This window comes from Danio aesculapii, chromosome 14 (genome assembly GCF_903798145.1).
Source record: "Danio aesculapii chromosome 14, fDanAes4.1, whole genome shotgun sequence".
Lineage (NCBI taxonomy): Eukaryota > Metazoa > Chordata > Actinopteri > Cypriniformes > Danionidae > Danio > Danio aesculapii.
The window spans coordinates 52,164,656-52,189,664 of NC_079448.1; the positions used below are offsets into that span (position 1 = coordinate 52,164,656).

Consider the following 25,009-nt stretch of genomic DNA (forward strand, 5'->3'; position numbering starts at 1 on the left):
CATACATAATTATCCACTTTGTGACAATGTAAAAGCATTGAAATATATTTTTCCTCATTTGGGGCAGTGTGTTGACCGGATTTTGCGAGCCCTGGTGTGTGCAGTAGGAATGTTGTTTGGATGACTATTTTTTGCCATGATGTCAAACTAGGCATGGGACGATAACTGCGCTCAAGGTATACCACAGTTTGGAAAAGTAAACATTTTAAAACCGTTAAATATTTCTGCTATACCGTTCCTAAGGTAGTGTAAGATTTATTTATTTTATTTTATTATTATTTTTTTAGGACAGCAGTATCTCGAGCAGAAAAGATCTCCAAAGATGCCATTTTTAAATTGTAAAAAAAAAAAAACTGTGTTTTTGAAACAAATGAAGACAGCAGAAGTCAATTATTCATTTGAATTATTTAGCCTGACATGTTTAATGCTCCAAAATATTTGAATGTTTCCCAAATTAAAATATATTGTGTACAAAGGACAAAAAGGTTTTGTTTTTTACCCAGAAATTTAGAAAGGACACATTACATGGAGTAGTCATCTCAATACCGTAAAACTGTGATATTTATATCCCAGGTTATCATACCATCAGAATCTTATACCGGCCCATGCCTATGTCAGACTCTTTGTAATTTCACCAAAAAAAAGTAGGAAATCTGGGGGGCACTGCTGTTTTTCATTCATTTTCTTTCCGCCCTCCCTTTATTAATCAGATGCAGAATGAACCGCCAACCTATCCAGCATATGTTTTACGCAGGGCCTGCCCTTCCAGATGCAACCCATCACTGGGAAACATCCATACACACACATTCATACGCATCCACTACGGACAATTTAGCTTACCCGATTCACCTATAGCGCATGTGTTTAGATTTGTGGGGGAAACTGGAGCACCCGGAGGAAACCCACATTAACATTGGGAGAACATGCAAACTCCACACAGAAATGCCAACTGACCCAGCCGAGGCTCGAACCAGCGACCTTTTTGCTGTGAGGCAAGACGCCCGGAACACTGCTTTGATTGATATAAATTTGGACATGATACTTTTGTCACATTGCTTTCCATCTGTCGCATAGCTGCTTTCAGGGAAGCGTGCAACTTCAGAGGTAGCCTTGAAAGTTTAGTTTTTGATTACCAGTAAAGTCACTGTTCACAACAATGGTGATTTGGTAGTATTTGGTCACTGTAATAAAGTGCCACAGCAACAATTTTTCATTGTCCCCTTTTTGATTGTTTTAATTTTATATTGGTATACATTTCTTACTGATATTGAAAATGATTGAGATATTTACTTCCAAAGCTCCACTCTTACAATACATATAAATGTTTCTTTGTCTCCTTTTAATGAACCAATTCTACCCTAATAGCAATATTTTCCACCCAAATTAGACTTTATATATGGAAATTACTTTCCATTTTTACCATTTAGCACCATTTTCGTTATTGAATGCTTGTTAGTCAGTTTTCTTAGGCCAAAATTAAACTCCCTAACCTTTTATAGGACACATTTAAATTCACAGGTTTTATTCCCAATGCATTGGTCATGCTACACTGACCTCGCCCACTTTGTCTGCATTGCCTGACCTATATAGCAAACAATGTCCATTTAGTCTGTCTGTCTAGTGCAGACAGACCCTTGCAACAACAGCAGAGCCCTCAGGGTAGGCTGATTATCCCTGTCCTTCACTGCAAGATTGCTGATCAATACAATGGCAGTCACTGTTTGAATGGAAAATAGCACAGTGGGCAACCGAGCTACTCAGACAGCATAAGTATGGGTTAGTTTTGGTTAGCAGTGTGGAATGTTTACATCATTAGCGGATGCGTGCGCTAACGTGAGTCTGTCATGTGACATTTGATTTGATAAAAGACAAAGCCCCAGGCTGCTGATTTGTCTCTGTCTTGCCACCCCTTAATCCATTGATCGTTTTTGTCTCCTCAGGAACATGACGAGCATTAACACTGCTAACATCAACTTCAAATGGGATCCCAAGAGTTTGGAGATTCGTACGCTTGCTGTGGAAAGACTGCTGGAGCCATTGGTAACCCAGGTCAGGCTACTTTTTAAATTTTCTTTCTTTTTTTTGTCTCTCCACCCTCAGTTGCTGTATTAAGCACAAAATTTCACAGATTTTCTTAAAGTTTTTGTGCGTTTATTGCAGGTCACCACACTTGTGAACTCCAGCAACAAAGGTCCATCTAACAAGAAGAAGGGACGCTCTAAGAAGGCTCATGTATTGGCAGCCTCAGTGGAGGAAGCCACCCAGAACTTCTTGGAGAAAGGGGAGAGGATTGCTAAAGAGAGCCAGTTCTTGAAGGAAGAGCTGATCGCAGCGGTGGAGGATGTTCGCAAGCAAGGTAAACTAGAAGGGTGTTTCTAGGCATGCACTGGTGTGTTGGGCATTAAAAGCAGTCATCTGCATCTAAAGGATGATTCTGTCTCAAGCGCATGCGTATGGTCCGACGTAGCCTCCGTACAGTCGCATATGTGGCTGATGCACACCGCTCAAAAAATGTAAATGCATGTCGCAACAACACATAGCACAAGCTCTGTGATTGGTCGGCTTGGTAGCTGTGCCAAATGTGGGTGGTGCTGAGAGTTGCGAGCCTAATGGAGAGAGTGTTGAGTCCCGTGAAGGAGCTTCAGATGGAAACTTTTGTTTTGTTTACCTTGATTAAAGCTGGTTCCCGACTCTGAATGAGCAAGTTTTAGCTACTTGTACATTTTAAGGTAGCGTTTAGAAAAAACGAAACACCCGCAAAGAGTCTCGCCACAGAGGAACAACATAACCTACTGCCAGCTAGCATCTTGGAAGTGTTATTGCAGAGTAACACAAACAGCAAGCAGAAGTATAAATGCATGGCTATGGGCAAGGCATGCACCGTGGGTCATGACGATCATTTGATGCATAAGAATAAACCACCCTTAACATTGGCTAGTTGTTTGAAAATAGCCAATGATCATGGACTAGCTGAATTTTGCCAATCAAAATGGTGGATTGATTATTCATGAATAATTAATTCATTACGCATTAATTATTTGTAGCCTACCTTTTCAACTACCTGACCCGCATGGTCTTTGTTTTAACCATAACCAAATCATTAATAAATTAAGTTACTCACAAATTACCACCTGTCAATCACTTTCTCCACAGGACTCTGGCATGAACAGGCAGAGTGATTTGTCTCGTTATAATGGCGTTGACAAACTTGGTTGGTAAAAAAGGTGAACAACCAACAGGAACCAACCAAAAGTATCTGAGGTTTTTGCTTAAATGACTACGTACATTGCCGCTGTGACGCGTTACCTGATAGATTCAAAAGAGCGAAGAGTCAATAGATCGAGACCAGATTAATTAAATATCACGTTTAACAACTACAGTGAGACGTGATCCAGCGGTTCATCCTTGATAAACTGTTCGACGTGCACTACTCTCTGGGGTTTTGTGCTCAAAGCACCTGCTGACTACTGGAGCTCAGAGTCAGATGCTTGCATATGCTGCAGTGCATGACAGAGTGTGTGTGTGGTCACGATGTGCATTTTCAGCAGTATAGTGTGGAAGGAGGGCTTGAGTGTGTATTTTTCATAAGCTGGTTGCTGCTGGGGCGGGGTGGAGGATCGCAATGCCGGATCAGCATTGTGATGTCTATCGGGCATCAGCGTTGGATGATGGCATCGTCTATCGACCCAACCCTAGAATGTAGGACTGTTGAAGTTAACCTAATAAAAATGTAGTCTCGATTTAACAAGTTTTAAAGTGCCAATCTGGCAAGTTTGGGTTGAACTTATAATTCACCCACAGTTCAGCCAGGGTCACCATATCTATGACTTTTGGCTTTACAGAAGATTTTTTCTTGGCACACATCTAATCCTAAAGTTGCAAAGAGCTTTGTCACAACTTTTATAAGAACAAAAAGCCTCAGATTTTAAAATTGTACCTTTTTTTTGGGAAATTCAATCAATAATATTCAGATGACCTATAATATGGTGTTGGCAGTAGTACTAGTACCTAAAGCATCATGTAAACTGATGTTCTCACTTTACTGCTTAAAGTTGGAAATATACATGAATGAATATCAAAGTATTTTGAAAGAAATGGTACAACTTACTAAAAGGCTTCTTGTAATTTAGTATTTAAAATATCATGTAAATGGCATTTAAAACATGTCATTACATTTGATTATAGGTATGGCATTAAATATCCATGAACTTTGTATAAACCTATGAATTAGTGTTAATGTACACTAATATATTTTTATGGGTCTTGTTGAAGAGGTCTGTTTTAATTGATTTTTGTTAGTCAAAATTGAAACATTCAGCAGTCAATTGGAGTGGAAATTATGTATGCAACTCGGTTAAAAATAAATGGCAATTGAATTTGGACTATTTTAATATTAATCGGTTCATGAACCTTTGTCAGTACTCATCACCACTAGTCTTAACTGTGTGATAAGTGTTCAAAAGTGTCTGCAGCCATTGACACTATTACAAGACAAGGTTGAATATCCTAATTCAAATAATGGCTTTAATCAGTGGTTTAATTTCCTATTTTCATTATCTGTCTGTGCTTATCTGCATATGCGGGTGGATTTTTGAATTAGGAGGGCTTGGCTTTTGCTATCTGAGTTGCTGCTATCACGGAATGGAGTGTGTACTTCCCCCAAGACTGTTGTCCTGTGTATCCCCTCATTCAATCTCATGTTGTTCGTTCTCATTACAGAACATAACTGGTATCTCTGCCATGTCTCCTTGCGGAAAGAGGATCGAGAAGACGGGTTAATAGAAGGGTTTAACCCTGTCAAATTGCACGACTCCTCATTTCTCTGTGCCTTGTTTACCATGCATTTTTGATTAAAAATCCTGCTGATATTGATACGTGGGCACCGCAGCACTCTAGTTAGCGCAGATTTTCATTTGAGTCATTTAAATTCGATGCAATAGCCTCATCATACCAGCGTGAGGTTGGAATCCTTCAGTTTGCAGTGCAAAGTAAATTTGCATGGATTTTTGACACCTATTGCTAACTAATCCTAGGTATGCGGCTGTGCTCTCATGCTAAGGAGGAATTGTCACATTCATTAGTGAACAGCTTGCCTTGACTTGCCGCGCTGATCCATCAAGATATTTTTATTTATGCTCTGTTGCCAAGAATGAGAAAACATGGGCAAAACATCTTGCATATATACATGGAGCCTGCCAGTTGTCATGGGTGATGTCAGATGTGGAGAAGGCGATGCTTTACTTATGCCAGACTTTAGACCAAGTCTGCTGGCATGTGACGTAAATAACCTCGAACCATAAAGTCATCGCTGTACAATCTCATTGGAAGCGAGGGGCTGATGTGAGCTTACGAACTCCGAATGCAGCCTTCTTCTGGAATTAGTGTGGCATTTCGCACTTCTGAGATGCTCGGTGCACACTCATCTCACTTATCACTTGTTGGAATAACATCTTTGTCAGTTTCAGCACTCCGTTTATTGCCTTCGTTTGGGCTGTAAAATCTGTCAAGCACTGGCCAGCACTGCTGCTGTGTGAATGTCACATTGGTTTAGGTATGCTGTCACTGGCTGTGGAATCCAGATGCTGTTGCTCACTGGTGCTGAAGACTGTCAGCTATGCAGTTTTGCTTGACCATGCATGGCTCGACTGATAATGCCACCATTGAGTGGGGTTAAAGCTTTCCTAGATTGAAAAGAGATCCCAGTACCCAGCTGTGGCTTACCAGCTGTTCTGCGAGCCGGGCAAATGTAATCATTGCGTTACAAACCACTGAATCCTTGAACGATTTTTCTCCTTAACAGCTCTAGAGTAGCCGCGGCATGTATACGTGCAACATTAACATGTCTCCCGGGTGGGATGTGTCTTATTTACCGTAGAAAGCGATTTTGATTGCTTCGCACCTTTCAAACGGATGGATGAAGGATGCTGGGAATGATAATGCCGTCTTCCTTTCCTCCAAGGCATCTCATTGTGCCTTCAGAAGTCCACTTTCAACATTTCATCACAAGCCTCTGTGGTCCTCTTGTGAGCATTTTCTCAGAGGTGATAGATGTGAGTTTATTATGGGTGCACTGATCACTATCAGAGCCGTGAAAATGGTCTTATTGATTGCCGCCTCAGGAAGGAATGACAGTCCTAGAGTCCATAGTTTTCCTTGCTTTTTGTGCGGTCCGTGGTGCAGCGAATCTATTTTTAAGCGTTGAGTGAAAATAGAGAGGGTCTTAGAGCTGCCATTCAATGTCTGTGGCAACCACCTCTTGTGCAACAACCCAGAAAATCTTGTTTTTTTAGATTGCTGTCATTCTCACTTCCTGTTACCAGGGAACACTGTGCACATTTTTTCTAAACATCAACAAAGGAAAGAATGAGACCCCCCTCTAAAGCACAAAGCTCTTACTCATGGCCCCCTCAAATAGATTTTTCTCTCTTTTCATTGAGTCCGTTTCAGTTCAGGCTATTTATGTACTTGCCCATTACTTGCACTCTTGGCTGATCGGTGGCATTTCTTTAATGCATTGCTTGAGTGGGATGTGCAAATCAGCATGACTTTCATTCAGTTCGTTTTCCGACACGAGGCTAGCAGTTGTATATTTTAAGCTGCTGTTAAACTGCTCTGCTTTGTCGCATTGAAAAGGTTTCAACATGAGCCAGCCGGGATGTGAAGGCAAGTGATGACACCCTTTCGCAGGCACATCAGATAAGACATCAGTGTTATCCCGGGGACTCGACCTTCACTGAAAGGACTCGTTTGGTGTGCTAGCATGTGTCAGAGAGCTCCAGTTATGAGCAGACATGAATCGAGCCTTTGCTTTTTGCTGTTTTTCCACTGCTTCCGACTTTCTTCTCCATCTAGCATTTCACAAAATGACATCCTAATATAATTAACCTGTCACCTTCCAACCACTGGCTCTTATCCTTGAACATGAACACCCTGTGCCCTGGTGATTAGCACTATATTTCACCTTGTAGTTGTTTTTGTGTGTGTTGTGCTGGTTTGGTTTTTATGACAGACCGCAGGGTGGCTGAATCAGACTTACTGCCTGAATTGTCGGTTTAACTTTCACAGCTCGCCATGTAGCTCTTTGTAAAAGGGAATTATTGATGTTTTTCTCCTGTCGTGCTTATTGTTTGTGTGGCTGACTTGTCACTGAAGAACCTTTAGCAGCTTCTGTATGCTGGCGCTGTCTCGCGAGTGACCTTGGAGAGTATTATCAGTGTCAGTTAACAGGCAGAACTTAATCAAATAACACAATAATTAGGTCCCGTTTTTAGCATTTCAAAGGGCGTCTTTGGAAGTAATTGCATCTTTAGATGTTGAGTTATCTCTTAATGTCGACTTCCACATTGGGAAATGATCGTTTCCTTAACCTTGCTTCTATTGCATCATCAGCAGAGCTACAAAAGGACAAATTAGAAAGTGTTATTAATCTTTTTCTCTTTTTAATAAATCTTTGTAGGAGAATCCATGAAGATGGCCTCGGGAGAGTTTGCAGAGGATCCTTGTTCTTCAGTGAAAAGAGGCAACATGGTCCGTGCTGCACGTGCCCTTCTTTCTGCAGTCACTCATCTGCTTGTTCTGGCAGACATGGCTGATGTTTACCAGCTTCTGCTTCAACTCAAACTGGTGAGACACGTGCACACACTCCGGGGTCATGGGTGTCCAAACTCAGTCCTGGAGGGCCAGTGTCCTGTTGAGTTTAGCTCCAACTTGCTTTACACACCTGCCAGGAAGTTTCTATATCTAGTTAGCTTGTTTAGCTGGTTCAGGTGTTGAATAGGGTTGGAGCTAAACTCTCCTGGACATCAGCCCTCCAGGACCAAGTTTGGATGCCACTTGTTTAGACTATAAAGTGACAATTGGTATTATTTACTTTTACCTTACATGCACCAGGTTTTAGGCCCAATTCTCCCGCTTAGCTCTTCCCCCTTACCCCTCGTTTTGCACGTTCACGTGAAGGGCTAGGGGTGTCCCAATTCTCTTTAGCTTGAAGGTGTAGGGCTAAGGTGAAAGGCTAGATAGACCTTGAAACAGCTTTTTCAGGACCACACTCGAAACCAAGGGGTAAGAATATTTCCCAGAGTACATCATCTACAATGACAGCGTGGCTGCACATGGAAGTAAAGAGATGTACAAATTAGTATTTAATTTTTTTGTATTATTATTATTATTATTATTATTATTATTATTATTATTATTAATTTTTACAACTATCAAGGATATGTTTTTATAAATTCATAACTGCAATCGTGTTTTACCGTCATGCTTTGACTGTAAAAAAAAAAAAATGCTAAATTAAAGAATTTTGCTATCTATAATCCCTAATAATAACTCCTGTATAGCAGTCCCACAGCATTCTGACACTCAAATACCCTGTCAGAAAAGTCTAGTGGCTGGGAATGAGCTTTTTACAGTGTCTGCTATAATGTTAATGTTGTTTTGTGTGCTTGCATGGATGAATATGGCCACGGTGTAAGTACAATACAGTTCTGATCTTATTGCCACATTATATCTTCATTATAACATGATATATGCCTTCTGTGATTTCCTGAAGATAAATACCAAAAAAATAATGCAACTAGAATAACTACAGCAGTCGCCATCATCAATCTCATATTAAGCAGGAGATCGCCATGACACGTACAGGTGTTGCAGTGCTGTCAGATTTCTTAGGAGTACATTTTGAAGCCCTTCCTTTTCACACTCTGTTTGATTTGCCATGGGGTAGGGGTACAAAATTAAATTAGGATTGGGCCATAAAGTTTACAAAAAAGCTTATTTGGCAAATATGAACTAAATTGGTAAAAGGAGACATTAAGTACTATTGTAGTTTAATGGCATCATTTAATCCTCATGGTGTCTTCAGAAATATAAAGCAGTTCTGTTGATTACACAAATCAGCCTATTAGAATAATGAATGATATTTTGCACTTTTCACGTGCATTACTGAAGACCAAAACACTATATAATTATATGAGGGGGTCTCTTCAGAAGGATTTTTGAAGGATTATGTGACACTGATTCACAGGAATGAAATGAATAACAGTAGGGATTAACGAAAAGTTAAATTAGTGAATGAAAACGAAAATTGAAAAATGAAATTAAATGAAAATTCTGAGTTGAAAATGGAAATTCTGGATGCACTTAGCCAAAAATGGAAAACGAAAATGCTTTGAAATAATAATTTATTACTTATTATCTATATAAGTCTTATATTATATATTATATTATAAGTCATAAGACTTATATTATATATAAGTCATTTTTGTAGGATTTTAAAAAATGAAGCTTAATAACTTTAAACTATACTGATTTTTAAAAACCATGGGAGGAGCTGGAGGGAGTGTCTAGGGAGAGGAAAGCCTGGGGTTCTCCTCTAACGCTCCTTTCACATGGGGCGTCAGCACCATTGCCTCCCATTCACTTTGAATGGGTGACGTCAGGCCTTGCAGAACTGCATTGTGGATCAATTGGAGCCGCTTCAGTGAAATTGCTCGCTGCAGAAGTTGGAAATTTCTCCACTTTAAGCGCCAACGGACACGTCAGCCATTTAGATCACTTTATGCAAATACACCAGCTCAGACAGTAGTCGATTGGGGACTAAATTCATTGGCTGAAGCTGCTATGATGATTGCGTCTGCCCCAACTTCAGACACGCCCTCTGTCAAGCGTTGACACTGATGCACCTGAAAATTAGGTGCATTCCTGAATAACAGGAATAAAATATAATTGACGAAATAATATAGAAAACTGGTACTAAAATATAAATTTTGAAGAAAAAACTACTTTGAACACTGTAGACCTTAATTGATTTTCATGCAACAGGAACAAGTATATAACCGAAACTAATGTGATTGGATATAAGTCTCTGTTTTAATGCAGTGTTTACAAATCTAAATGTATTGCTGCTAATTGACATTGTTAATTTTGATGTTTCGATTTAATGGTTCAATTTGATGGTTCGATTTAATGGTTCAATTTAATCACAACAGCCATAATGGTTTGGCTTTATTGTGCATGGGCATATTTTTCCTCCCTTTGTATTAAATTTGTGTGGCGTTTTGTTCATTTTTGGTGTCCAGTTTTGCAACAAGCCCCCTTTAATTTCTAACACTGGCTGTCGGTCAGCACCTATAAAACAGATCCATATAAATCTCCCGTTACACCTTTATCTGAAGCTGTGCATTAGCTTTGTCTGAAATCACCATTATTCACTAATCTTCCCTTCTGATTTCATCTTTCATACACATGCATTTTCATTGGCATGTCGCATTCATTTATGAGGAATGCAGGAATCTTTGGTGTCTGTCCAGAGTAAATGATGACACAATTTTCATTTTTGGGTGAGCGATTCTTTAAACATTTTGATCACTCCAGACATGCCTGCGGGGTTTATGTGAAAATGGGCAGAGTATGTGCCCAGCAATTTCTGTTTCATTTTTGGAGAGGCTAACATCGTGCCAACTAGCAGAAATGTCTGGCAAAATATCAGGCTGGTGTTTTTAAAATGCATGACACTTGTTGGGAGCGCATGTTTTAAGCTGGAAATTAGTCATAATGGTGTTAACATTTACATTGGAGATGGATTGTAGCTGGTTATTTTGAACCTTCATATCTTGCTACAGCACTAGGTCTACTGCTGATTACACTTTTTTATTATTTATTTATTTTTTACTTTATACCCCCCAATCCCCAAATTCATTATCTCCAGCCCTCGTCAGTCACTGTATCTAAAGCCGAAGGAAGTACCACAGGGATCTGGCTTTGGTCCAGATTCTGGCTAAAGCGCACACAAAGCCACTTGAGTTTACCTCCTTCATTATCTGCACTGGTGTCAGTACTTTTTATTGCCCTCCGGCTTTATTGCCCAACTTTTTATTTTGAACTTCCTCCAATAGTAATTATATGCAAAGCAAAGCCAGTTACTGTGTGAATATAAACTTCATATAAAAGAAGAACTGCACGTTGCAAGCTTTGCCGCAGCCTGCACTTTCTCTGGGTTTTGTATTAGATTTGTTTACATTAGGTCTATAGGCTGTTGGTACAAACTAGATTACATCCCCTCTCTGTTTCTGCGAGCAGCAGGCTATTGAATCACACTTTGTGTAGTCCTTGAAGCGGCGTAGAGAGGTCTTGTCACGTTTGTGCATAAAATGATTTCACAATGTTGGCAGGGCTGTGAAAAGCTTTCCTCTGAGAGATTTCATTGGAAATGTAAGATAAAGGTGGATTATTTTTTCCCCACTGTTACAATTAGATTTTTTTTTGCCAGTGTTTTTCGCTTGAAGTTTATGATGGACGTTCGTGCAAGTGGAAACAGAAGTCTTCTTGTGGAAGAGTAGGCGCTGTTTTTCCAGCTTCTTTCTGTTCTGGGAGCTCAGCTTGAATGATCAAATAAAGCTTTTTAAGCATGCTTGTGTGACCGTGAAATATTCCTCTTGTCTGATTTTGACTAATGTACTAATGGTTTGGCTAATGCTTTTGTTGGATTAATTAGAGTAAACTCTGAAAGGAGAAATCATGATGGAGTTTGACATTATTATTTGTCTTTTTTTATTTCTTTACTGTTGTGGTTGAATGCGGTGCGCTCATTACAATTAAATGTAGGTGGCAGATTTTCTGGCTCACTGAAAACGTCACTAATCATTTCTCAGTGCAATCATTTCATATTGATACCAAACTGCTTTTCTATTGTGCTGCTTTTCTTATCATTTCCTCTTTTTATTACCTATTATGGTACCAGTTGGTGTGGTTTGCTGATCTAGTTTTCTATTGTTTCTAATAATAAAAGCAGAAAAATCTCAAAGTCAAGTTATACATATTCATATGAACCCCCTAAGGGTAGTTTAAAATAGTTTCAGGGCAGATAACTAATACAAAGCCTGCAGGGAAAAATATATTAAGTTTTTTCAGAAATCTCTCAATCCATTTATTTCAGGCTATAAATTCAGGCTCCTTTTAAAAAAAATTTTTTATGGAATTTGGTTATTGTCCCATGCCTAATTACAATTACACTGGACAAAACAAATGTATTTAAGTCTTTTAGCAGTCTTGCTAATTCTCAACACCTGTCCAAAGGAGGCTTGATATAAAATGAAAGTCAAATAATCACATATGCACAACGTTATAATTCTTTACATAAAATTGCTACAAGGCAACTAATACAAAGCCTGCAGGGAAAAAAAATGTCTTAAGGATTTTCAGAATACTCTTATTACATTTATTTCAGGCTATAAATGAAGGCTTTTTGGCAAATAAGTTTTTTTTTATTTGGTCATTGAATAAGCTTACAATAATCACAGATTCCAGGATTAGTTTTTTCTGATATGCATACATTTACAAAAACAAACGAAAACAAACACCCCAAACCCAGCCTGTAAATATACAATACAGTGATAATCAAAGCAACTTTTTAGTTACAACACATTGCTTTGGGGGAGGAATTCCCCATCAAGTGACAAAAGAAAGGGCCCCAAATCTTCTGAAATAGTCCAATGTTGCCTTTTAAAATATATCTGGTTCGTTCCAAGTGCAGAGTAGATATCAATTCTTCAAGCCATAGTTTAGCAGTTGGAGGATTAGAAGGCTTGTTTTTTAAAAAATATTGAATTTGACCCACAGGTGGAGGAGAACCTGGTGAAGGTGCGTAATGCTGGCACTGAGCAAGACCTGGGCATCCAATACAAGGCTCTGAAACCAGAGGTGGACAAACTGAACATGATGGCGGCCAAGAGGCAGCAGGTAAAAACACAGCCACTGCTCGATTATGCATTACATTTTTCACTTACATGTGTAGCAGGAAATGGTGTAGTTAAGGGCTGCACGATATTGGAAAAATCTGACATTGCGATATTTTGTTTCCCCGTGATATGAATAAAATATCAGCAGGTGATTTGAATAGCTCTATTTGGAAAGATTTCATTAGTTTAGATCCACTGGGATGTTCAAATCTTTTTCTATCCAGTGCATCTGCATAAAATATAATAAATTGCACGCAAAATTATATAAATAAACAGTGCTCTATCAGGGTCCTCAGGGTCTTAAAATGTCTTAAGTTTAAAAAACAAAATGTTTAATTACTTGCTAATTCGATATAAAAGGAAAGTCAAAATACATATACACAACATTATAATTCTTTACATAAAATTGCTAGAAGGCAAAAGCAAAGTGTTGCAAAGAAAAATGGCATGTGTACAACTAGGGTCTGCTTGATTTGACACATTTAAAATGTGACAACAAATTACTAATTAGAATTTGTTTCTTGATGGGGCAAGTACATTTTTTTTCTGCTGGGCTATTAATAAAAGCAAATAACCCGATACAAGTCTGAAATTTCATTCGTGATGGTCTAAAAGTCTTAAATTTGACTTTGAAACCTTCAGAAACCCTGTTTATGGTTTTCCGGGGTCTAACAGTATTCAAGTACAGAAATTAAACAATTAACCGTAAACTAACATGGTCATCATTGTACAAATAGTTCTAAAATTTAATAACGTCTTTAATAACTTATGTAATCATGTGGTTTGACAATTGCAGATACATGCTAGGGTTGGGTCGATATCGTCCATTGCCATCGTCCATTGTGATGATTCACATTGGACATTGTACTATGCCAAATTGTTCGACATCACCCAACCCTAATACATGCGTTGCGATTTCGATGCTCAAATGATATATAAGTGTAGTTCTGGTTGGTGATTTGATGCATATTAGAACAAACAATCATCTTAAGGGTTGTTGGGTTGGCGAGAAGCAAGACTGGGTTTGAGCAGCGAGAGCGACCAAAATCCATTTAAATGATATGGGAATTGGGATTATTTTGGGCTTATCAAGTTAAGCAGTAGTCAACAGTGATGGATTTCTGGATGAATTTTCCAGGTGAGCTCACCGATTAATAGAAAGAATATTGTTTCGCCATTTGAGGGAGATTAAAGTATCTTGACAATGCTAATTATTTCTCAGGGAGAATATGGAGCCAAACTGTTCATTTTTATTTATTCAGTGGGATTTTTACCGTCTCATGCTGCACTAACCCTTCTAAGTTTACATTTTGTGCTGCGGCTTCACTCCCAAGGTGCAAATTGCTCCGGTATTAACTTTTTTATTTATTTTTTAATTTTTTAATTCATCTACTTTCTGTGGAATAAAGCATCAGTGCTGCAAGACGGAAGTGATTTTTAGTGAGGGCTAGGCAGCACAAGGGAGATCTCAAGTTTGACAGCAACGATCGATCATGAAAGCACAAAAATTGATGCTCTTTATTTCCCTCCCTCATTTTCAAGACATTTCACATAGCACAACATCTTGTCTACTATACTCAAGTTACCGCCAAAAAAACCCCACACTTTATGGCCCGTCTGTGTTCTGACAGACAGCAATTTGCGTCAACACTGTACACTTGACTTAAAGTACGGCACGGCAACACTTTAGAGATTATAGGGCGTTCACACAGGATGCGTTCTCCTTTCAAACAGCTAGACGGAGTGCGAATGAAGCAGGACACTGATTATTTACTTGACATGTCGTCTTTATATGGGTTGTTGACGTGACATTGCATTTTCACTGTCACACATGACAAAAAGGAATATAATTAGTATTGTCATCATTTAACGTGGTAAACATTTAAAATAGTTAAACATTTCTTCATCTTCTATGAGCCTCTTGGTATAAAAAACTGCTATTTAACAAGTTTTTGTCTAAGCCATATCTGAAGCGTAGTTTTAAATAACAGCTCTTAAAAACTGAAAAGAAAATCGTAAAGTCTTTAATAAATGCATCAGGCCTTGCTTTGTTTACAAGTGCCTATCCAAACCATATCCAGGCACTTTAACACTCATCTTCCAGTTAATTTGACAAGTGTGAGTGCTCCGAACCTGGCTTGGTTGGAAGAGGTGTGCCAGAGCGCTGTTTGGTTGGGCTTTGGCACAGTACGCTTGTAACCTGAGTGCAAAGCACGCCTGAGTGTGAAACTGAAGACGGGACATTACTTTTAAGAGACTGTTTCATATGGCTTTATTGATCATTCTTTTCAATGAATGAAAACTGTCTTCGTTTATTAAACTCCTTACTGCACCACAGCTGCACCTTCAGCAAACCTCTCAACGCAATACGGGCAGCATGATGACTTTACTTTTCAAGATTTATGAGCCTCAAAAGTGGTGGATCTGTTCAGCAAAAGATTTGATTGTCACTGCATCCAAAACCACTTAAAATAATACAAAACAGTATGACTAATGCTCAGTTCAGACTGCACGATTTTCAAAGTGGTCATGTCGCAGATGTTTTCACACTGCATGACTTTCTGGAGCAGCGTTCTGTCGGTGCTGTTTACACACTGTAGGATGGATCGGCGACAGGGGGTTTCACTCTGCATGACTTTACAGTAGGAGAATCACCGACATCTTTGTCTCGGTTCACAAATTCTGTTTCATAACCAAAGCAAGTGATGCATGACATGGAAACAACGCAAGGTCACGTAGTATATCTTTTGACTTTTACTACATGAGAAAGAAGCTTTTAGTTGGGTAGAAAATATACTTATTTTGCTTAGTTAGCAATTTCTCTCAAACATTTTTTCTTTTTCAAGCCAGTTGTGGTGTTACTCAGATGAGCAGTGCTGCTGCCATATTTACACCAGTTTTTCCTTCATTTCTTGGGTCCAAATGGACCGAAAAGAAGCCCTTTTATCATCTCCCGCTTTCCTGCTGATACCCATACTAGTGGATGCTGCTCTCTCATTGGCTGTAGGTGATCGCTAGGCCCACACGGAATCTGTGCATGCAGAATTCCACAGATATCTGCAGAGTTTTAGCCCATCATTAATTCTGTTTATTTACTTGTGTAAATGTGTGTAAATTTATATTTATTCAGTTTTTACATTAATTACAGTAAAATTATTGACTAATATGAAAATATTCACTTGATTTATTTACAATACAGTTTGTAAAGTCATATTTTCTGTCTTTTAGTAGAGATATTAAATGAGACTTGCTTTGTTTGACAAATAAAGTGGATCTAATTGGATTTGCATTGTAAACATATTAAATACAAGTTAAAAAGGTATTATTAAATAAAAAGTATATTAAGGTTTTAGTTATGATACTCCCAAAATAATTCCACATAAATCTACAGATGTTTAACACAATTCTGCACAGAAATAGCAAAAAACATCCGCAGATTCCGTCTGGCCCTAGTGATCGCCAATGTTATTTACATCAGAACACATTTCACACAGCATGATTTTGAATCACCAACTGGTCCAGATATTTAGCATGCCAAATATCTCACGGGTGTTAGCGGTTCTCTTAGATAGCATCGTTGATAGCTCACACTGTGTGATTGTTACTCACGTGAACAAGCACCGATTTGCCTGTGATTTCAGGATTTTATCTGCAATTTTTCAAAACCCGTCGGCGAGTTAAAATCAGGGCTAAAATCATGCAGTCTGAACTCAGCATAACGTATTCTCCATTGTACGAAGTGAGAGGGCTAGTACTGAGCCTAGTGTGAGTACACCCTTAGTAAATGGCAATCTTTTTTTTATTTATTTATTTTTTATAGGAACTTGATTCTGTCACTAATACTCATATCCCCTGTGACACATTCTCATTTTAAACGGGCAATTACACTAAGGCGTTTCATTTAGTTGAAGGACCCAATTTAAGATTGACTAAAGCCCATGATGTGGACGTGTAAAGTTTTTGCCTCAATTTATTTGACGTTTTAACTCTTGGAACCACTATCAAATTACTAAATTTTGTTGTCTTTAGGTTCGACATCCTTATTTATTAAAAATGTTCGACAAGTCTTGGAGGAAAAAAAAGTTATTCATAATTTCACATCAGATAAATCATTATTTGAAGAAGTGTCCAACAATAAAGATGCATTTTCTCTCATGCTATTTGTATATTAAGAGTTTTTTTTTTATTTTTGCTGTCACATCATAGGGAATTTGTACAATGCAGTTCAGTAAATGGGTAGAAGAATTGATCAAGTTAGTGAGCCCCTTATATTTTCCAAAAAATCTGACTTAAAATTACATTTGTTTTTAAAAAAAAATGATATCTTATCAAAAACTGCCTTTTTTATTTATTTATTTATTTTTATCGATATTTGTTTTACTGCCTATTAGTAATCCATCCACACAGTTGATGTCTATTATTAGCTCATATATGTGCCAAATGATGTTTAACAGAGCAAGGAGGTTTTCACTATATTTGCTATAATATTTTTTCTTCTGGAGAAAGTCTTTGTTTTATTTCAGCTAGAATAAAAGCAGTTTTTAATATTTTTAAAACCATTTTAAGGCCAATATCATTAGCCTCCTTCAGCATTTTTGTTTCGATTGTCAACAGCACAAACCGCTGTTATACAATGACTTGCCTAATTACCCTAACATTAACCTAAATTGCACTAAGCTGAATACTAATATCTTGATAAATATCCAGTAACATTATGTTCTGTCATCACGGCAAAGATAAAAGTAATCAGCTTTTAGAAATGAGTTATTGAAACTGTTTAGAAATGTGTTAAATTGGGGGAAAAATATACAGGGGGCCTAATAATTCATAAAGGCAAATAATTCTCTTTTAAACTGTGGCATTATGGGGCAAATTCCCAGTGTTTCTAAATGACTCTAGTGCTTTCATATGGCACGTGTTTATACGCCACACGTTTTGCCAGACTGTACATTCATGATCTGATTATAAGCATGTGTGGGCCCTTGGGGGCTGCTTTGCTCTATTAGAGTGCCTTAGTGTCCTTATTATGACAGGCCTGTAACATCACTTCTGAATTTTCCCCCTTCTTCCTCTTGGAATGACAGGAACTCAAGGACGTCCAACACAAAGACCAAATGGCAGCAGCTCGCGGTGTCCTTCAGAGGAACGTTCCCATGCTGTACACGGCTTCGCGTGCCTGCCTACAGCACCCAGACGTGGCTGCGTACAAGGCCAACCGGGATCTGATCTACAAGCAGCTGCAGCACGCCGTCTCTGGCATATCTAATGCCGCTCAGGCTACCAGCAGCGAGGACTCCAGCTTCTCCCAGCCTGCAGGTGGAGGAGAGCTAGCCTACGCCCTCAACAACTTTGATGTAAGTCATTGGGCTTGTTTCTCTAATATATATGCGGAAAAAGCCTGCAAATACATGCTTTCAGTGGAGTAAATTAAAATTTGTAATTTTATTTACCTTTTTTAAATCCCCTTCCATTTGGGAGACAGTCCATATTGTAATATGGTGAATAAGAGTGTGCAATATTGACATTTCTACATGAATAATAAATATAAAAAACTGTTAGGGGAATCATTGCTCTTTTTTTGGGGAAATATTATATTGAAAATGGTCATATTTTGAGTTTACCAGTTTAACACCAGCATATTGCTCTGTTCTTAACCATGACACACATTCAGTATTAATGCACACAGTGGCAAAAGCTGAACTATTTTGAAACCTGACCGCCGCACGTGTGTAGGAAAAGCTGACGGTGGCCATAGCAATGACAATCGGCAGAGGATCGTGAGCTCATGAACGCATTTAAATCGGTAAAGAAAGTGTCACGTGCTTCATTTTAAATGTGGCATTAGACGCGATATGAGAATATAAAGAGTTGACCAGATACAGTTCAAGCGATTACTTGAGTGAGATATGCCCACTAGCTTTGCTTAACACTGCAAACTCAGTCAGTTCTTCATACTGAGGGTAACATTTTACATTTTATTTTAAAAATATTTCTGAATTTTATGGTTTAAAAAAGTTACTTTTTCCATATTCATATAAGTTTTTTGTTTATATTTGTTTTTTAGCGCTTATTTTCTTTGATTTTGTGGCTGATCTTATAGTTAATATAACTATATTTTAAATTGAATAGTATTATAGTATTATTATAGTATTATAATAAATAAAATATGATAAACTACACTATATTATTATAAATAATACTGTTGAAAGTCTGATAATAAAAAATCTAGTTCACAGTGTATGTATTTGCTCATGTTTTATCAATAGATCAGTCTAAAGCACGCCTTTAATTTTTATATAGGACTAGTAGTATACACAACAGTTTTGCTCCAACCCTTATCAAACACAACTGATCCAAATAAGCAAGGTGTCTACTAGAGACTATTAACCAGATGTGATTTGAAGGTGGTTGGAGCTATACTATGCAGAGCTACGGCCCTGCAGGAATTGAGTTTGAGACCACTGGTTTATACAGATACACACTTAGGTATGGGTTCAATAATTTGTATCAGCAGATACCCTGAGCTCCAGTATCAGGAAGGGATAAAGGGTATCGGAACATCCCTAATATACGCAAATAGCCTGTAATTACATTCTGTCAGTGGAGAATGGTCATTGATTATCAACACTAAACTGAGAATTGACCACAGTCTGATTGATTGTTCCCTGGAGGAATTGCCATTAAAGGTGTGGTCACACTTGACTTTTCCTCCCATAGACTTCCATTCATACTCACACAAATATGTCAGACCGGAAACGCGGGGTCATGCGTTAAGTTTCGCAGGTTGCTGCGGTGCAAAGTTCAAGCTTGATGAACTCTGACCCCTGAAATTGCATCATTTGGCTGCATGAGACCAATCGAGGATCAAAACACGACCTCTGAGCAGAAATTTAAAACATGGAGCAATCGGTTCGCTTTTTTAAATGTCTAATTAGCTTGTTTAATCCCGCCCCTTTTCGCAGTTCCTCACGACAGAATTTCGCACACACAAAGCCCAGTGTGACCGTAGCTTTATGGTTGCTTTTTTTTTTTTTTTTTTTTTTACAATGGGACAATGCTAATTGCACGGGGAAGAGGGGTGTGTAGTATTATTATATTGTTATTATTAACCTTATTCTTCATGTTCGAGTGGACGCAGCCATTGGAATCTTTTTGGCTCAAGACTTACCGTCTCATTCACTTCCATTGATTTTTGAATACTGCTCGTTCTGCTGCTTGATGTTGCAAACTGATATTTTAATTATATTTTTCTACTTTTTGTGTATAGTCATAAACACACTTGTTTGTAGAGCAAGCAGTTTAATCATTATTTTTAGTATCAGTAGTTCTAAAACAATCACAAAAATGAGCGCACTTCCGCGTTGCAGAATGAGGTCAATAATAATGATTTAAATAATGCACACCTCTCATTACCATGCTATAAGAACTGTCCCAATGTAAAAGAAGGAAGAAGAGCAATTAATCAGACAGTTTTATTTTTTGATTGGCAATAAATATAAAAAAGCTATTGTTGTGGTACCTTGACTGGTTTTTGGTAAATATGACATTTAAAACCTCTAGCAGTGGCAAGTCTTGATGAATGGTGCATTGAATCATTAATGCAGACAACTTCAAAAGAGTTGATTAAGTTTTAAACAAAGCGATGTGCTCCGATACCCTCAATCATTGTGCTTTGCTGGTTAATAGAATAACTTTCTGTTAGTAATAAAGTATTCTGCCACATTTATAAATGAGACTATTAGATTAATTTTCAGCATGTTAACTCGCAGTGCATTATGGGTATTCTGACGCTGCTGAACAGATATTGGTTGTATACTTGTAATTGCTGTGGATTGTGGGATTGATTGAATGCATTTAGAATGTCCATTATGGATTCAGGCACCACTACGACTATACAATAGCTATGACTGCTCCTTCAAGTAGTGCACTATTAAAGGGTATTTAGGGCAATTTCTGGTACACCCCATGTTTTCGATTGCTTCATTAATTCACTGAACCATTTGACTCATTGAATGCATATTTGTTCAATTGTTGTATTAGGTCAGTTTGACATTTGTAAAGACTCTCACGCTGATGTTCCAGTCACCTGACATTAAGCGAGTGGCGCAAGCAGCCGGAAACATTTGGATACTTAATCGTAAAGGCTTCTCAATGTTTGTTTAGTTGCAGCAGTTTCGTCATGTGCAACAAAGTTATGCCACCTGTGCACTAGTTTAAACTTCCTAGTTATTACACCAAGGCTAATACACATGCACACTGGATTAACTATAGCAGCGGGCCATTCACACATCCCGTCTTTTCCGTAGACAAGTTTATTATCATACAAATTCTCTTATACACTTTTCATTGAGGACTTGAAAAGGCAGGGATCTGCTTGTTCCTGCTCTAGGTGTTGGATATAGATCGTAAAATTTTCAGAATTCATGGCAAAGGCATTGAAGCTTTTATCAAATATGCAGTCCCACTACCACTACGACTATACAATAACTATGACTGCTCCTTCAAGTAGTGCACTATTGAAGGGTATTTAGGGCAATTTCTGGTACACCCCATGTTTTCGATTGCTTCATTAATTCACTGAACCATTTGACTCATTGAATGCATATTTGTTCAATTGTTGTATTAGGTCAGTTTGACATTTGTAAAGACTCTCACGCTGATGTTCCAGTCACCTGACATTAAGCGAGTGGCTCGAGCAGCCGGAAACATTTGGATACTTAATCGTAAAGGCTTCTCAATGTTTGTTGCACATGACGAAACTGCTGCAACTAAACACAGTTATGCCACCTGTGCACTAGTTTAAACTTCCTAGTTATTACACCAAGGCTAATACGCATGCACACTGGATTAACTATAGCAGCGGGCCATTCACATATCCCGTCTTTTCCGCGGACAAGTTTATTTCCAATGTAAGAATATATGCCAATATGTGTGCGCAGGCGGAGCGACGCACTCGCGCCTTCCAGACGCACAGAGTAGAAAACCTTCAGTGCAATGTAAACAAAAGATATGTTATAACGAATTATTAGAAATTATTAAAATGATAACAGTTCATTTAAATACTTACCCAATATAAAGCTTAAATTTACAGTAGACATAACCGTGAAACCTTGATTGTTCTTCAGACTATATGACCAAAGTCTATATTTTACTGCATCCATAATTATGCAGTTCAAACCATAACCGAATGTAGAAGCCTACTTAAGCAATGCACTGCTTTTGTTGTGCTTTAAAATACATTTGAATGTTTGTTAAAAAAAAGCCTATTAGTGCATTGTAACTGATCTTATGTAGTTTCAAAATACAATATATTAACATTTTAATGTAGAAAAATACAACGTGGGTGTATTAAGGAGCAAAAATACAACATATGGGCTCTTATATGCTGTTGTGTCTTCACTCATACTGCAAGTCATATCTCTCCTGCCCCTCATTTGGGATGCTTTTCATGAACTGGCCCCCATGACAAACTAATTGAATAGCCCTGCCATGCAGGGACATTTTAAATGTAATTGCAATCTAATAGACTTCAAATTTAATTGCTTATTTTAATTGCAAACTAAGTTATACATTTGGAAAGTTCTGCTTGCACATTGTTAAAACAACAGTTGTGATCTTGGACAATAAATATCACAAAGGCCTAAGTGGTGAAATTCTTTTTTAAAGAGTGAAAAAAGGCTGGGGGAAAATATCTTATACACTTTTCATTGAGGACTTGAAAAGGCAGGGATCTGCTTGTCCCTGCTCTAGGTGTTGGATATAGATCGTAAAATATTCAGAATTCATGGCAAAGGCATTGAAGCTTTTATCAAATATGCAGTCCCTTGCAGACCTTAACGTGAAGAGAATCTTATTACTCAATCAGTAATTCATTGTGACCAGTTTTTGCCCCTGAACATATCCTGACTGCAGAAAGCTTGAGCTAAAAACGCAAAGTTTGCTTCTGAAGCTATTGCTTTCGGTTTTGTGAAGTGAACCCAAGATGTTTTGTGACCAGCGACAAGCATATTGCCAGTAGAATCAAATGGCAGTTCCATCACCCTCAGCAAATGCTCCACACAGTTTTATCAACAGGGAGTGCGACTTGTTGACAAATCCGGTGTGTGATAGAACTGTGTCGAGGAGACAGTAATCCAGGATTGCATCAGATTAAATTTGTATGTCCAAACAAAGCTGAGCTACTGACCTCAAAGAGTCTTTCCCAAGTTTGAACTTTAGTTGCAGGGTTAAGTCGGGTCAGCCTCAAAAGCTTATGGGGAAATAGCTTGCGCATTTGACTGCTTTTGTTGTTTTTTTTTTTGTCCTGACGTGACTTGTATTAAATTTAGTTTAGACTCTCTAAATTTAATTTGAGGTTAAAAGCAGCAAAGTGATCATTAGATATCCTTCATTTATTTGCGCTTTGAACAGTTAGTCTCCTTCTGGAATTGGATGCGAACCATTAGCCCAACCGCTTTTGGTCTGCTGCACTCGCTACATTTTGAACAATCAGTTAGTAAAATAATATATTCAAATGATATGCATGATCTGAAATGTTGCCATAGAGATCTTTATAAAAAGGAAAAAAAAAGTAGGTTATAATGCCATTAGCTGTGTTTTTCCAACAATAGGTGTCTAGCAAATACATGTCATTTCGAGTAATCAATATTTTGTTGTAGTATTTGATGGATGGGGTTGGAAAAATAACTTTATTTTATTTATTTATTTATTTTTTACACTAGCCCCAATGACTAAATGTAGTACATGCCAGCAATTTTTGTTCTTTGCCTATATGCATTAAAGGGCACCTATGGTGAAAAATCTACTTTTTCAAGCTGTTTGGACAGACATATGTGCATGTATGGTGTATAGACCTTCATATTGGGGTGATATAAACACACCCAGTCCTTTTTTCTCAATTTAGCTACATAAAAACTGTGGACCAATTGGAGCAGTTTTCAGATCGACTGCAACTTTACGTAGGAGTGCAGTCCCCCCGCCCACCGAATTGATTGACAGCTTCGCGTATTAACATGTCCCGGTAGTCACGTGTATAATCATATAATCAAGACCAGACGTGCGCAAAGCAGTCGGGAATAAAAGGTGTGTTCAGTTCGCTAGGATCATCAATGATCATCAAACGTGATCAAGAGTGAGTTTCACAAGTTTAAAATGTTTTAAAACAGAGCACGTGTGTAATGAATTACAGCGATTTAGCTTAGCTTTACTTCATCAGCACAGCCGCGTGTCAGAACAATTATAAAAGAAGACGCTTCAATCCCGGTTTGTGGATGTTAAATCAGGTTTATTTTGTACATCAACATAACAGATATCCATACAGCAGTGGAGATTAACCTGTATCCTGTCACATTTGCATGCAAAAAGAGTGCAAAGCTAGCTCTGTCTGTGTGTGTGTGTCTGCTGCGGTGTGTGTGTGCACGCGTGTATCTGTGTGCGCGCTTGAACTTTGTGTGACTCATCGATAGAACTGCATAACAAACTCTCATTGGTAAAGTTCTTTTAAATTCTTTAAGTCTGTCTGTTGTCTGACGCAGCCGAGGGAGGAGATTAAGGCACGCAGAAAGGCACGTTGAACCGGTGGGCGGGGAGGACTAGCCTTAAAGGAGCAGTACACCAAAACCGTCACCCAGTGCAAAAATGTTTAATAGGAATTTTAATAAAAGGTATAATAAAAAATCTGATGGGTGTTTTGAGCTGAAACTGGAGACATCTGGAGACACAAAAGACTCATGTTAAATCTGAAAAAAGGGGTAACTTAGGTGCCCTTTAAGGCAGGGGTGTCCAAACTTGATTCCGGAGGGCCAGTGTCTTGCAGGTTTTATATCTAACTTGCCTCAACACACCTGCAAGGATGTTTCTAGTAAGAGCTTGATTAGCTAACTCAGGTCTGTCTGATTGGGGCTGGAACTAAACTTTGCAGGACACTGACCCTCCAGCTCTGAGTTTGGACACGAACTCGAACAAACCGAACAAATGCCAATGTCTTGACATGTTAGTGAAATCGTTGGTCTGGATATGTTTAGGCCAGTTATGTTTGTATTCCTCTTTAATTTTCAATCCTTTTTTTTTAAATAAAGAATGAAATGTTTCATCAATAAAGAGCCCCTATTATGGGTTTTTGAACATGACCTTCCATGCAGTGTGTAATACAGCACCAAGTGAATGAAAACATCCAGAGGTTTAAATCTGAAAGAGCACTCTTTAAAACTATTGGTTCTTTAGCGATTATAGTAGACTCGGAGTCGAATAAAAGAATCGAATTGGGTTTGGAT

The 25,009-nt window shown here is 38.2% G+C and overlaps 1 protein-coding gene across 1 annotated transcript in view; it reads left to right on the top strand.

The window, feature by feature from the left end:
* The window catches only part of ctnna1 (catenin (cadherin-associated protein), alpha 1), a 204,032-nt gene that overhangs the window by 1,984 nt on the left and 177,039 nt on the right, over window positions 1-25,009 (top strand). The window contains exons 2-6 of the mRNA XM_056472184.1: window positions 1,941-2,049; window positions 2,161-2,356; window positions 7,457-7,623; window positions 12,619-12,738; window positions 17,822-18,091. Coding sequence (XP_056328159.1) covers window positions 1,945-2,049; window positions 2,161-2,356; window positions 7,457-7,623; window positions 12,619-12,738; window positions 17,822-18,091 — 858 coding nt within the window. The 5' untranslated portion in view covers window positions 1,941-1,944. The remainder of the gene's footprint in view (window positions 1-1,940; window positions 2,050-2,160; window positions 2,357-7,456; window positions 7,624-12,618; window positions 12,739-17,821; window positions 18,092-25,009) is intronic.